This window comes from Rattus norvegicus, chromosome 4 (assembly GCF_036323735.1).
Source record: "Rattus norvegicus strain BN/NHsdMcwi chromosome 4, GRCr8, whole genome shotgun sequence".
Taxonomy (NCBI): Eukaryota; Metazoa; Chordata; class Mammalia; order Rodentia; family Muridae; genus Rattus; species Rattus norvegicus.
The window spans coordinates 14,147,576-14,162,488 of NC_086022.1; the positions used below are offsets into that span (position 1 = coordinate 14,147,576).

The 14,913-nt window shown below is 43.9% G+C and overlaps 1 protein-coding gene across 1 annotated transcript; it reads right to left on the minus strand.

The window, feature by feature from the left end:
* Positions 1 to 504: 504 nt before the first annotated feature.
* Psmc2 (proteasome 26S subunit, ATPase 2) lies at positions 505 to 14,815 on the minus strand. Its single transcript, NM_033236.2, has 12 exons — positions 14,670 to 14,815; positions 11,305 to 11,342; positions 10,611 to 10,692; positions 9,832 to 9,931; positions 6,604 to 6,735; positions 6,179 to 6,251; positions 5,562 to 5,657; positions 4,872 to 5,036; positions 3,815 to 3,902; positions 1,018 to 1,220; positions 827 to 923; positions 505 to 746 (listed from the first exon to the last, which is right to left on the minus strand). Exons 1-12 carry the CDS (start codon positions 14,737 to 14,739, stop codon positions 589 to 591), a joined length of 1,302 nt encoding a protein of 433 aa, NP_150239.2. The 5' UTR covers positions 14,740 to 14,815; the 3' UTR covers positions 505 to 588.
* Between the last annotated feature and the right edge of the window lie 98 nt (positions 14,816 to 14,913).

Consider the following 14,913-nt stretch of genomic DNA (forward strand, 5'->3'; position numbering starts at 1 on the left):
TTTTCTCTAAGTTTACAGTTCTGAATTTCCTAAATCCTCACACTTTACCTTCTTTACCTACTGCCAATTTCACTGTTCATTAAGGCCACCAGTTCTTGACTGATCTACAACTGGCCAAATGGAACGGACAACGTATTTAATGCTTCTTCAACTTTAAAAAACCATTCAGCCACGCTGGGGGTATATTGTTCAGTGGGAGGGGGTTGGCCTAGCACTCAAAAACTCAGTATGGCATTACCACAAACAAAACAGAGCCCAGTTCGGCCAAAACCTTCCCTCAAAACCCTTAACTCTGGGCAAGCCCCATGGTGATGCATGTGGATTTTCTGCACCTCCTGAGGATCTACACGGAACAACCTGTGTGCAGTGCCAGCCAGCACAGCAGGGTGAAGGTCACTATGGGCTCAGAGTGCTTACGCATCAACCCTCTGGATGACAGTGCCTACCCCGGAACGCTGTGCTGACCAATACTGCACGGCAGGATCAGTGATCTGGAAGCACAAACACAGTTTTTAAGTCTTTTATTTTTGTGAGGCGGTAACAAGTTATGAACGCACAGGAAGTTCCTTCAGTCAAAGCCTCTGGGGCTCAGTTGTATGTCATGTAGCGGGGAGTAGCACTAAATTTGGCATACGACTTGATGACCTTATTTACAGCTTCTAAGAAGTCCTTCTCTGTAGCAATCTTTCTCCGGGCTCGGATTGCAAACATACCAGCCTCTGTGCAAACGCTTCTAATCTCCGCTCCTGCCCAACAAAGAGAAAACAAGACTGTTAATTACTGTGGCCCTGAGACTGACAGGAAGCCAGCAGGCCCTGCCACTCACCAGTACTGTTTGGACACAGGCGGGCTAGTAGCTCAAATCGGATGTCTCTTTCCACACTCATTGAGCGAGCATGAATCTTAAAGATGTGCGTTCGACCCTAAAAATTAAGGAATTAACATATATTAAAATGAAAATATATACTAAGACAAAACTTCAAGATTTTTTTTCTAAAATAAAGTTCCTGTTTTAACCTCTAAGTCAGGTAAGCTGAACTCAATCTTTCTGTCCAGCCTCCCTGGCCTCATCAGCGCTGGGTCCAGAGTATCAGGTCGGTTAGTGGCCATGAGCACTTTGATGTTGCCCCGAGGATCAAAGCCATCCAGCTGATTGATGAGCTCCAACATGGTCCTCTGCACCTCATTGTCACCCCCAGCGCCATCGTCAAACCGAGCCCCTGAGAAGACAACAGAGAAGCAGCTCAGGTCCACTGAGAGTGTCTAGTCAAGACCTGAAAACACCACACCTTAACTCACAGCCTTCCCTTACAGCAAAGAGCAGACCCTATTTGGAAGGTATAAAACGAATTAGAAAGCAAAATATTTCAAAGCAAAACAAAATGAAAAGCAAAGCACACAAGTTTGTTTTGCGTTGGCCAACTAGTCCTGGGCCGAGGCCCGCCCTGGAGTGCGGATGATATAAACAGCAGCGCTTCATGGGGAATATTCATTTTTCCTCTCCCAGCAGGCATTACCTGCAAACAGCTTCTTGAGTAGGGATGAGACTTTGTGTCCACTTCCCCTTCTCAGGGCTGGAATTTTGCTGGGTCTGAACAAATTTCTGCTTTAGAAAGAATGCACCATAAGCCGGGCAGTGGTGGTGCACACCTTTAATCCCAGCACTTGGGAGACAGAGGCAGATAGAACTCTGAGTCTGAGGCCAGCCTGGAGTACAGAGTGAGTTCCAGGACAGCCAGGGCTACACAGAGAAAAAAACCAAAGTAGAGAAAGAAGAATTTACCATAAGTTATCTTTGTATTAAAAGTATCCTTATGGAGTTACCCCTTAAGAAACTTGTTTTGCAGATTAATCAAGACCACTCCTGCTGGGAGAGTTTAAATGGCATCTATACCTTGGTTGGTCTCCAGGTAATCATCTGGGGAAAGCTAAGAACAAAACGGCTATGCAAAGGTCAGGGGAACAGCGATGGCCCTGCAGCGGAGAGAGCTTGCTGCTCTTGCAGAGGACCCCGATTTCACTCCCAAACCTTACAGGGGGCTCACTCTGCCTGCAACTCCAGCTCCGTGGCTTCTGACAAACGCTCGTGGATAAGAGAGATGGCTCCGGGTTAAGAGCGTCTACTGCTCTTGCAGAAGGCACCCCTGCCCTGCAGTCAGTTCCCTACAATCTATGTGCCAGTCCTAAGTGCCTGTAACTTCAGCTCCAGGGGCACAGGACACTCTCTTCCGGCCTCGGGAGACACTGCACTCATACATGCATACTTGCCTACACACAAAAAATAAAAATAGAGACTATCGGACACTCTAAACAGCTAGAAAAAAGGCCATACCCAGGGCAGCAACAGCATTAGCAGGAGACAAGAAGAAAAGCCCTTCCTTGGCACTGAGTGTTCAGACAAGGCAACTGACAAAGCAAGACACCATTTGAAAAAGACTTATGGTTTGTTGGTGGTGTGGCAGCCAAGGGGTCCTAAGAAATTCAGCAAGTGTCACAAGCACTGACTCCATGCTGAACAGTCAAAAGAATACCGATGAACTGACAGAAACTCAACCTTGAATCAGATCTGTGTAGCATTCAGCAAGCTGCAAACCTGGTCTACAGGGGCATGGGGAATGTTAACAGACTCTAAGCAGGACCTGGGGCACTGAGAGGGGCAGCGGGGAGCTGGCATCTGCACTGAGGAACCCTGAGGAATGCAGCTGTGTTGGGACATCTGGGACTCCATCTGCTGAAGCACTGCACAGAGACCAGAACAGCACCTGTAACCTAACGTCTGAAAACAGAAGACTAGAGCAGCCACCACCGAGGAGCTCCATGACTAAGGCAGACACTCCGAGACTCTGAATCCCGTTCTCCCGGCCTATACTCCGTCTACATCGGACTCAGATCTTTAACATTCCCCTCACCCTGAGAGTACTGAAAGAGTCACCAGATTGGAGCTGTGAGCTGCACTGGTCTCATCTCCCACAGGGATGGACATGCGCCCCTCCTTAGGCAATCCCAGTGTCAACTGAGCCGGCCAGCTCCGATGTTCTTGCTCTTAGCATCTCTTGCCTTGTCACTCTTTTCCACAGTTCACTTTCCAGTCCCAAAGACCCTAACTTGGGCTGCTAAGAGATGCACATGTCCCACACTGTCTGTTAACAGCCTCGCCTCTCTAATAGGATTGAGAGATAGTCTGCCATTGATAAAGACTGAAGAACAAAAACGAAGCTTTCTGTGATGAAGGCGACTTTAAGAACGTATGACTGACTCAGCTCCTCAGAGCATACTGGAAGGAAGTTTCTGGACTAAAAAGAACAAATACAACTACAGGGCTACAACGAAACAAACAATGCCAGGACAGCAGTGAAGCTGAGAAACATCAAACACTACCAAAGCAGCTGTGACGGCAGAATCAACACCCGTCTTCAATCCTATTTCTGTGTTCAAGGTCAGTCCTACTCCATGCAGTTCTTTAAAATACCATTGAGGGATGAGATGGCTCAGAGCAAAGTGCCCACCTCCAAGCCTGATAACCTGAATTTGATCCCTAGTACCCATATGGTAGGAGAATTGACCCCCCACACACTTTTTTTTTAAAAGGATTATTTGTTTTACATATATGAGTACATTGTAGCTGTCCTCAGACACACCAGAAGAGGGCATCAGATCCCATAACAGATGACTATGAGCCACCATGTGGTTGCTGGGAATTGAACTCAGGACCTGTGGAAGAGCAGTCAGTGCTCCTAACCACTGAGCCATCTCTCCAGCCCCCATTAACCACACACTCTTAAAAGTAACTAAATCAATAAAAGATCATTCATACCTCCAATGGCATCAATTTCATCAAAGAAAATAAGGCAGGCTTTTTTTGTCCTGGCCATTTCAAAAAGCTCCCGAACCATTCGAGCCCCCTAATAAGAAAATGTGATTATTACAGAGTTGGTTTCAAAATCTTTGAAAGTATAATAAATAAACAAACTGTATTACATACTTGCAAACACTTTTACTAACAGCATTCTCAACCATTAGCATCTAAAGCTTTTTTAAAAAATCCTGATGGTCGAGCCCGGCAGTGGCGGCACACACCTTTAATTCCAGCACTCAGAGGCAGAGGCAGGCAGATCTCTGAGTTCATGGCTGGCTTGGTCTACAAAAAGTTCCAGAACAGGCAGGGATAAACAGAGAAACCCTGTCTCAAAACAAAACAAAACAATCCCCTGGTTTGTTGCTGGTATTACCAAGTTACTATTGTGAGCGTCAACACAACACTGTAACTTTCGTGACTCTGTCTACTAAACGGCAGGCGTTCAGACAGGAAGGTGTCCAGTGAGCACTCTTCAGTGAGGTAAGAGGCAAAGTGAACTTGAGCAAACAGAGCAGGTATCTGATCTGCCACTTGGAATTATGGGAACACTGAATTCCATTAAGCTCCAATCCAAATATTGAAGTTAAAATACATACTAAGTCATGTAGCTGTTCTGGTAAGTCATAAGCATATTAAACAGTAGGTTTTAGATATAATATATGCAGCCCTAGACTTTAACCTGAATACATATATCTAGCTAGGCAGCATGTATAGATAGATACCCATGCCCACACATGTAGACAATCCACGTTTTCTCTCTCATTAGAGCACAGAATACTGTCCCTGAGATAAACTACACTAAATTCCATCCTTCTGGGGAGGAAACACGTTGCTCAAAAATTTAAAAGGTAGCCTACTTGGAATTATTATTTTCAATTTAATTTTAATTTTTTTACTTATTCACTTTATATCCCACTCACTGCCCACCCCCACTTATTATTTAATTTTATGCAAATATCACAATCTCCCACAGAACAGTAAATGCTCTAACTCTGGCACATTCACTTTACCTTACCTCACCGACGTACTTCTGTACAAGCTCAGACCCGATAACTCGGATGAAGCAAGCATCAGTCCGATTGGCCACTGCCCTGGCACAGAGGGTCTTGCCTGTGCCTGGTGGCCCAAATAACAACACACCCTTCGGAGGCTCGATTCCAAGGTTAACAAACCTCTCTGGCTGTGACGGAGACACAAATTTCACACTTACCACTTTTGTACAATAAATATATAAAGTATAAAAATAGAAAATAATATAAAAATAAGACATACAGAAACAACAGATCATTTGCGTGATCTAAAATACTTTCATTTATTCTAAGACATAATATCTACACTAAAATCATATCAATGTACCTAAGTGCCTTTAAAGATGCTTTAACAGTTCACGTTGAATAATTACAGCACCTAAGAAGGCAATGTTTGGTACGGTATGTTCCTACCCTCTAAGGCTTAACGTTTTTCTCTTCATGCCGGGACAACTGCCGTCTTCTTTAACAACAGTAACACTCCTAATTTCCTTTATCAACCTAAGCAGCAGCTCTGTCTGATAATATACCTGGCAGCCCACTTCTTTTTGTTTGTTCTCTTTCATTAAGAAAAAACATTCAAAAGCTGTGAGCAACACAAGCAGGGCTGCGCTCACTGCACAGGAGGCTGCTACTCTTCACACAAAAGAGCTGCAGTGAGACAGTCAGCGACTTACATGGAGTAGAGGGGTTTCAACCACTTCCCGCAATTTCTCAATCTGTTCCTTACAGCCGCCAACGTCACTGTATGTGACATCAGGTTTTTCCTCCACCTGAGAGAGAAAGGTTATACAACACATTCAGAGACTTCTGAGTAGCAGACCAGATCCCCCACAGCAGACCTAATACCATAAAAACCAGTCTGTACCAAGAATGGTGATAAAAATCGAGTTAGAACGTTTATGTTAGGAGATCGATCCCACTGTCCTAGAACTATTTGTTGTGCTACATATTATGACATTTGTAAGTGATAAATACTACTAATGACTTCCCAAATATCTTTTAATTTTTTTGGTAACTTTTTGGGGCATAACATCCATTAACTGCTTAAAAGCTTCAAACTTTTTTGGAACAGATAAAAAAAAAATTTTTTTTCCTTTGGGGGTTTTGTTTGATTTTATGAACGAGGCTTTCATTTTGCAGCCCAGGCTAACCTCAAACTCACTATGTAGCCCAGGCTGCCTTTAATTTGTGGCAGTCCTTCTGCCTAAGTCTCCCAAATGCTGGCATTACAGCTAGAAGCCACTATGCCTGGCTTGCAAGTCATGCCAGTCCCTTTCCCCAGGTTTCTTACCTGCATCATGGTAACTGTTGGGTCAATCTTAGGAGGCAGTGGAATGTGAATTTGGTATTTATTTCTGTCCACGCTATGGAAGTAAAAATAAAAAACAAAATAGATGCTCTTTAAGTTTTCAGAGGACTTTTTCTAGCTAGTGTTTTTAAAACCAAATTATAAGTAAGTAAAGGAGACACCATCCCAGAAGTTACTGAGAAAAGCTATGCAGAGTCTTATTAGGTGCTGTGCAGACATTAGTCGCTCCTCGTTAACTGTTCTCAAGCCTCCACCTCGCGTCTTCTACTGGGACGCCATGCACAAGACGAAATGGTGGGAGTGGGAAGGCTACGCTGGTGTGAGGAAAGATGGTGGGGTGCACCAGCCCTCTGTACTGCACAGCATTCTGCTTCCTCATTCAAAATGAAGGCTCGGTACCAACTTACCCGACTCTCATCCCTTCCTCAATGTCAGTAGGTGCCACCTGATCACTGAGATCCACCACGAACTTGGCAAACTGCTTCACGTTGATGATGTATTTCGGGTCCTCCGAATCGGCGTTGATTATCTTGGTACATCTAGCACAGCGAAAGGCTTCATGAGAGTGAGAACCCAGACCATGCCAGTGAGTTCCTGTGAGGGAGCTCCTCCCAGGCAGGCAGTGCAAGAAGGAACAAGTGCAGACCCAAACTGCAGACTCCCGGCCACTGCTCGCTCAAGAGCCTTCTGCCCAGCCTCAGGTAGGCCATGAAAATTTCAGATCATACCCTTCCCCAGAAAAACGAACCCACAACTGTCCTCTTCATGTCCCTTCATTATCAGACACCTTTTTGTCTTAGGTGGCTTTTCTTTTCATTTTCTCTGTAAGAATATAGCCATGTGCCTTCTATTGAACTCAGTAATTATGTGTTTTCATTCTTCCCCTGGGTTCACATTTTAAATCCATTTTTGTTGTTATTTTTAATCTGAAAATATTTAATCTCTAAGAGTTCTGGTAATATAATACCATGTGTGTCCAAGTATCTACTAAAGAAGACAGAAAATTGAATATATAATTCATATAGGGCAGCAATTGCCTAAAGCATAGCAACAAATACAGGAAAATACACAGCAGCCTCCAGAGTGGGCATGTTGAAAGAACCGATGGAGAAGTGCTTCATTTATAGCACATGTGACAAGGAAGAATTAAGTATATTATTACTTTAACTGACTGGCCTGCTGTTCCATAGGCACAGACGTAGGTTTTTGGTATTTTCAATCCTAGGGAAGCCAGTGGAGGCTGGGGATGGGAGTGTTCATTTGTCTTTTGGTTTAAGACATCTTAACGGTAGCTGAGGTTGGCAGCTGGCAGCAAGCACATGGTGAGCCCCTGCACTCGATTACAGGTGTGGACAGACCACCATGTACAACCACATCTGGTGTCTGGCTCATGTAACAGTTTAAAAATAAGACAGGGTATTTTTCCACTCCTATAATCCAACACTTGGGAGGCAGACGCAGGAGAATCACTACAAGTTTGAGACTAGCCTAAGCTACAGAGTGAGGTCCTATTTTTAAAAAAAAGAAACAAGAGGGCTAGAGTGATGGCTCAGCAGTTAGCAGCACTGACTGCTCTTCCAGAGGTCCTGAGTTCAAATCTTAGCAACCACATGGTGGCTCACAACCATCTGTAATGGGATCTGATGCCCTCTGCTGGTGTGTCTGAAGACAGCCACAGTGTACCCACATACATGAAATAAATAAATTAATTAATTAAAAATAAAAAAAGAAACAAGTATATATAGAGAAACTGACTTAAACGACGGCGGAATCAGGGCCTTCAACAGCCTACTCTTACTTCAAAGCAGTAGGAATGGCAGCAGAACTAGTCAGAAAGAAAGTCAGTATTTTGGAACCCTGAAAACCACTAAAGGACCATAGCAACATCAAGATTTTTCCCGTTTTCTTTCTTTTTTTGGTAACAAGCTGGTGGCTCGTGAGGCTCAGTGGGAAAAGGCGCTGTTGCCAACCTAATGACCTCACTCTGATTTCTGAGACCCAGCTGGTGAAAAGAAAGAACCAGTTCCCACGAAGTTTTCTCTGACCTCTACACACATGCTGTGGCATCCCATTAGAGTTAATATTTAACTTAAAACATTAAAAATAAAAAGGTAAATTACAAACTGGCTGAATCTCAGTAAGAACAAATGAATCCTGTGCAGTGAACTCAGTCTCTTCCTCCTCTCCGCTCTAGGAAGGAAGCCTGAGACCCACCTCACAAGCGACCGCAGGGCCTGTCAAAGCTTAGCTGGAAGATATCAGCAGGGAATCTAAGAAAAGCAGTCGGCCACAATTACTTTAGCATCAGCTGAGCAAACAAGAGGCTGTGGGAAACCCCTAAAAAGCAGCAGTGAGCACCAGCAACGACAGGCACTTCCAGAGCTCACAGACTACGATGCCAGTTACCGTTTTTTTCCTCCAGGGCCCAGAGCCATTACTGAACCACGCCCCAGTCAGTTGAAGACTTTTTAACACATCAAAAGAAACAAGAAATCATGGCCCTGGGACAGAATAAATAAATCATCCAAAGAAACCGTCCCTCAGGTAGCTAAGGTGCTGGTCTCATTAAACAGCAACTCTAAGTGTCACACATTATCATCAGACTTAAGGAAGCCATGCCTAGAGATCAGTGACCAGTGTCAGAGTGGCCTCACACTCAGTGTCAGAATCCACACCAGAACAGAATGCACCCACAGAAAGATATGGAGGTGGGCCTGGGCAGAGGCTTGACACAGCAAACTCGTAATCCCAGCATTCAGGACACAAGCTACAGGATCATCCAAGTCAGCCAAGCCTACATAGATAGTTCTAGGCTACCAGAGCTAATGCAAGGCAAATGCAAGGCAAACTCAAAACACATCGCCATTGTGGTGGTGCACACCCTTAATCCCAGCACTCAGGAGAGGTAGAGAGATCTCTGAGTTTGAGACTAGCCTGGTCTACAGAATGAGTTCCAGGACAGCCAGGGCTGCAAGGAAGCCCTATCTCAAAAAACAAAAACAAAAACAAGGTTGGGGATTTAGTTCAGCGGTAGAGCGCTTGCCTAGCAAGCGCAAGGCCCTAGGTTTGGTCCCCAGCTCAAAAAAAAAAACAAAAAAAAACAAAAAAACAAAAACAAAAACAAAAAACAAACAAAACCACAAAAAAACAAAACAAAGGGCTGAAGCTGGCTCAGCAGCTTATGGGGGCTTGTCACCAAACTTGGTGTTGAGTTTACTCCCTAGATCTACATGGTAAAGGAGAGGGGAAGAGGACTCCCAAAACCTATCTTCTGACCCTAAGACCCACACCATGCACACAGGAGTGCTCACACAATAACTAAATGGAAGGACTCAGGATCACTTCTCTGCACGCTGTCACACACATGAAGACGCATGTGCGAGGATGAGAAGATCACCACAGTGAGAACGGAGGTCTCCACACTGGGCTCTGAGCATCTCTACTTTTATAAGATCGTAACTTCCCATGACTACTTACGATACAGACTTCTAAGTCAGGATGCTTGTAGAACGCTCTGCTACAAACTGTAAAGCAAAGCCCTGTTTTGAGCACCATATTAGTACTTAAGCACTATATTAGTCCCAAGCTCTAAACGCTTAGGAATAAAAACAAAGTCCCAAAGAGCATGTGCATACCTTGCAACCTGTAGCGGCTGTTCACTCTGAAGTGTCTGTTTGTCTGCAGCCAAATCCCAGAGGGCTGGAGGGGCCAGCCCAGTGTCGGACTCTTTGATACCTACACAGAGAACAATGACACAATTCAGGAAAGCTTTCTCGGCCCCAGCCCAGCACTGCTGGCGTTTGGACTGAATGAGTCCTTCCCCAGGGACTGTCCTGCACATTCTGTAGGGTGCTTAGCAGCACCTGGCTTCTCACCACTACACATGCACAGCCAGTCCTACCTTTCTGCACATCCCAGGGATCAAGCCACCACCTGACACTGCCTAACACCTTCACACAGAAGCATTACCCCATCGCCCCACCCAAAACCACGGCCCAGAAGCAATCAGAATAAAAAAGGTAATGCCTACTTCACTTTTGTTTTGTTTTGTTTTCTTGTACTATAAGACTTCACTATTTAAATTCCCAAGAAAGTGTCAACAACCAGACATAGCTACACTGAATACATCTTTTAAAAAGTCACATTTTAAAATCAATATAAAGTTTTGACATATTAGAGTTTACAGAGCTAGGCCTTGAGCAGGAGAAATATTACTTGTGTAAAGGATGAGTTACGTAATTGCATAGGGACTAAAACCAGCTCTAAAAGAGCACGCAGTAAAAAGATGTAAGGTGGTCAAATGTCTTACAACTTTTTAAAATCTGTAAGTCATAAATTAACTTAAAATTTATATTCAAAGTTTTAGCACAACCAACAATTCATGTAAAGAAAAGAAGTTAGAATAAATACGTACCAGTGAGCTCATTAATTTTTTTGAGAAGTTGCTGAATGTCATCTTCAACCTGCTTGATCTGCCTCGAATAAGTACTCTGGCCCTAGGTAATAAACATCAGTTTAATTAGAACATCCGAATATTAGCAGCTCCCTAATGTCACATACAACTTTTAACAGTAATGATCTGACGATGACGAGCCTTACTGTATCAGAGCCTGGGGAGTTACCAGAGGAGGGAGAGCACTTCAGACATGTTCCTAAACAGTGGCTTCCACGTGCACCAATGGGCTCGCCCTATATTGGTTGATCTGCATCTTACTAAGTAGTCCTGGCTGGCCTCACCCTCATGGCTATCCCAAGTGCTAGGTGAGAGGCAAGAGCTACCATGCCTAGTAGGAAAGTAGCACTTACATTTTCCATTTCAAATTCAATTTTGTCACAATGATTTTAATTACAGTGAACATTTACACAAGTCATTTAAATATCTTTCCATATTCCAGCCCTCATTATTAGAGGTTGTAAAAGACCAGGAGTAAGGTTAGGCATGCTGCACACCCACTCTGTTGTCATCCAGACAGAAATTTTGGGCAGATAACTCCTAATTAGTGTGAGCTCTTTCATAGTCCCTTCTAATCAGTTTAAAAAGACAAAACAAAAACACGTTTTGTTTAAACACAAAACATCTCCATGTTGAAACCATCTGAAAGACTTACATAAGTTTTCAACAAGGCGATATCCCCTTCATCCAGAGCTAAAACAAAACAGAAACACGAATTAACATGAAGTTCAACAAGAGAGGGAAGCTGGTCACCTTTTCTATTCAAATCAAAATGTTGTAGTGGAGGTCCAAAACCTGAGTAAGATTGGGGAAGGGAGAATGAATTACATTCAAACTGCACAAATAAAACATGCCCACTGTGGACCCTGGCTAAACAATCATACTGTACCCACACAACAAAATACAAAGCACTGGCCGGGTGGTGTAGCCTTTAATCCCAGCACTTGAGAGGCGGAGGCAGGAGAATCTGAGTTCAAGGACAGCCTTGTCTGCAGAGCAAGTTCTAGGACAACCAAGGTTACATGGAAACACTGCCTCAAAAATCCCACAAAACTGGACCTTAGGCCGAAGTGGCTAAGCAACAAAATGGAGTATATGAGGCCAATCCCAGGTCGCCAGACTCTCAACAGGGGTGTTAGTCAGAAGACAAAGTCGAGCTTAGCATGTAAGTCGCTGGAGGTGTGTGGCTTAATGAAATGTTTCCCAAGATCTCCAAGAACTAATAGAGTTGAAATTCATCATCAAGAAGGTGGGGATACACCAGAGGAGGCAGTGAGCAGCTGAGTAGCCTACTAGTGACCCCGAGGAAAGCAGCTGCCGAGAAGGACTGATCCTGCCCTGCCTGCCACCTTCCATAACCTTTATAAACTAGAGAGGGAGAGAGAGGTTAGCTGAGAATCATGAGAGGAGACAGTTCCAGACGTGAATGGAGGGAATCACCAGAAAGGGAATTCTAGAGAAACCATTATAGGATACAATGAAGGAAAGTGAAACAGCAAAGAAGACAAGCAATAGAATTCGGTTAGAGAAGCTTAGTAAGGCTACCTAGTAAAGCAGAAGACACAAGACAACTGAAGTCACCATCTGCTCAAAGCCACTGTGTGAGTCGCAGTGATTAGACAAATGATATATACTTCATCCACATATACCATTGCTTCCGAACTACGCTGGAGAAAAAAACTTTAGGTGACTTCTTTGTAACTACATGACCATTTGGTATGAAGCAACACCAAGATTTACATCCAGGTCCTCCTTCTACTGAGTTTGTCCTTTCAGCTGTTTAGGCAAGGAGAAAGAAGGAAAGGAGAAAGAAGGAAAGGAGAAAGAAGGAAAGGAAAGGAGAGGGAAAGAACGGGAGAAGAAGAGCGAGAGGGAAGGAGAGGAGAGAAAGAAAGACAGGGAGGGAGGAGGGGGAGAAAAAAGAGAAGAAGGCAGGAGGGAGAAGAGACAATGAAGAAGATGGGTTGTAGACTGAAAAGAGAATAGATTTTCTCAAATTATGCTCCTAAGACAAAGTAGATATTAGTATATTTAGAGAAACGAAAGGAGAAAATTCTAGAGAAACACAAACGGAACAGTGACTAAGTCCCAGGGGAGAAAGGAGAGGTAAGACCAGGAACAGAAATGACATTAGATTTGACAGAAACTGGCAGAGTCCTCTGAGGCAGAACTGAGAGAAAGGTAACATAGAAGAGAACACTTGGGGAAAGAGAAAAGTCACCCATCAGCTGTTTAGCACAGGGGCTAAACTGAGGGCTTAAAGAAGAGGTAAAAGGCTTGACTGAGACTACTCTGGCCAAGTGGGGCCAACAGTCACAATAATCAGCAGGAGGAGCCACAGGAACTGGAAGCTTAAGCTGAAAGTAAATTGACCAACACGTTTGAACTGGTTTGAACAATGTGGATAGCCTATAAGCAGAAAGAGACAGGAAACAATGAAGTTCCCAGAGTTAAGAAGAGAAAGCATAAGGTATAAAGTTTGCTACTTTATAAGTGAAAATGGAGTCTAAGAGTCATCAGATTAGGATGACAGTCACCTGAAGTCAGTGATCCCAGTGCCATTCAAAAGGATGCCACAGAACCAAGACAGGGGCCAATAGAATATGGGGCTTGAAAGTGCAGCAACCTCAGGGACAGGCTTAAATTAAATAAGGTCATATATCTGCCGGATCACCTCAGGAAAAACATTTAATTTCATCATCTAACATGGAGGGAATTTTACCTTCACAATGTTTCTGTAAAGATCACATAAGATACACATAAAATCCAACACTTCAGTCAAACTTGAACTCCAAAATAACCTTAATCCTTTTTTTACAAAATATCACATCCAGAGGAAGACATGGGTTAGGTTAGTATAAACAGATGAGGTACAAACTTTTGAATCTTTCTAATAGGTCCTAAGTACCTGAAACTCTCAATGGTGTAAAACACTTTTAATTGCAGAGTCAATGAAAATTTAAAAAAAAATGTTTTCTTTGGGGGATGAGGCATAAACGGTGGGTGCTAGAAGGGGCTGAAGTTGTTAAGAAAGGGAAGAGCTAGGCATCGCCAACACTGAAAAATAGTTTTGTTTTTTTTTTTGGTTCTTTTTTTTTTTTTTCCGGAGCTGGGGACCGAACCCAGGGCCTTGTGCTTTCTAGGCAAGCGCTCTACCACTGAGCTAAATCCCCAACCCCAAAATAGTTTTTAAGGTGAGAAAAGTTTAAAACAACGCGTGAAGATGAGACTAAAAAATGTGTGGGGGCAGAGATTACATCCAAACGTTGACCACATCTCATACACCGAGTTAAAAAAAAATGTCAACAATCTAGTCTCTACGGGGAGTAATTTGGCAAAATGACATCCTTGCTACTAGAATTTAGCCTGAACCTCCATGTGGTAGGTTATAAAACACGGTCATTTGTGAACTGGAGCATTCTAAATCTCTATCAATAATTAAATGTTATTGTACTGCCACGATATAGGACAATAAGCATCTGCTATCATAAAATCTCTAAATTCATGATGCTGATATACTGCAAGATACATTATGATTAAGACACGCGCGAGCGTGTGTCTAATATATACTTCCATATATAATAAAATATCTAGAAAAATGTAAAATGACTCTTTCTTGGCTGGAATCAGCACTGGCTCGAATCTAGGGACAGGATGAGACAGTTTATCTCCTCTGACTCGAGTTTTGAACCATCGTCTTTCAGGATAGTCCCTACAGTGATAGCACCAAGCTGTTACAACTGGGAAGGAGGAGATAGGGCCGGGAGGTAGAACTCAAAGCCCACCAGGCTGGCCACTTTTTGAAGATCTGCAAGGCCACACTGGACCCAGAACTCCAACGCCTGGTAAACTGTTCGAATAAAATAAATAAATAAAAAGTCAGCCAGCAGGAGAAGTGAGTAAGGAACAGTTAAGAAGCAGACAGGGCTGCGGCCCAGACCGGTCACCGCTTGGGTCCAAGGCCGACCGGTGCCAGAGCCGGTCCCTCCCGGTTGGGAGGGCGAGCCCGTGTCCTCTCACCTCGGATGGGCTTGTCGTCCTTCTCATCCTCTTTGGTTTTCCGCTGGTCTGCACCTAGGTAATCCGGCATTTTAGAAGCCGCAAGCCCCTCCGCGTCTCAGTGATTACACAGCACGTTCCCCACTTCCGCTGGTGTCTTCCCTTTTAATTCCCCACCGGAAGTAGCTCAGCGCTCTGGCGCGGGTTCACCCTGCACCTTGGGACTCCACGCACTGCTGACTGGAGGGAGGATTATTACCTGTTA

What these genes read in the sequence shown, in the direction of transcription:
- Psmc2 (NM_033236.2), bottom strand. Translation starts at nt 14,739, where the DNA reads ATGCCGGATTACCTAGGTGCAGACCAGCGGAAAACCAAAGAGGATGAG. An exon ending in TACAGAAGTACGTCGGTGAG is followed by an intron (nt 3,903 to 4,871) that starts GTAAGGTAAAGT and finishes TTTTCTTATTAG; the next exon opens with GGGGCTCGAATGGTTCGGGA. An exon ending in TCAGCTTACCTGACTTAGAG is followed by an intron (nt 924 to 1,017) that starts GTTAAAACAGGA and finishes CTTAATTTTTAG; the next exon opens with GGTCGAACGCACATCTTTAA.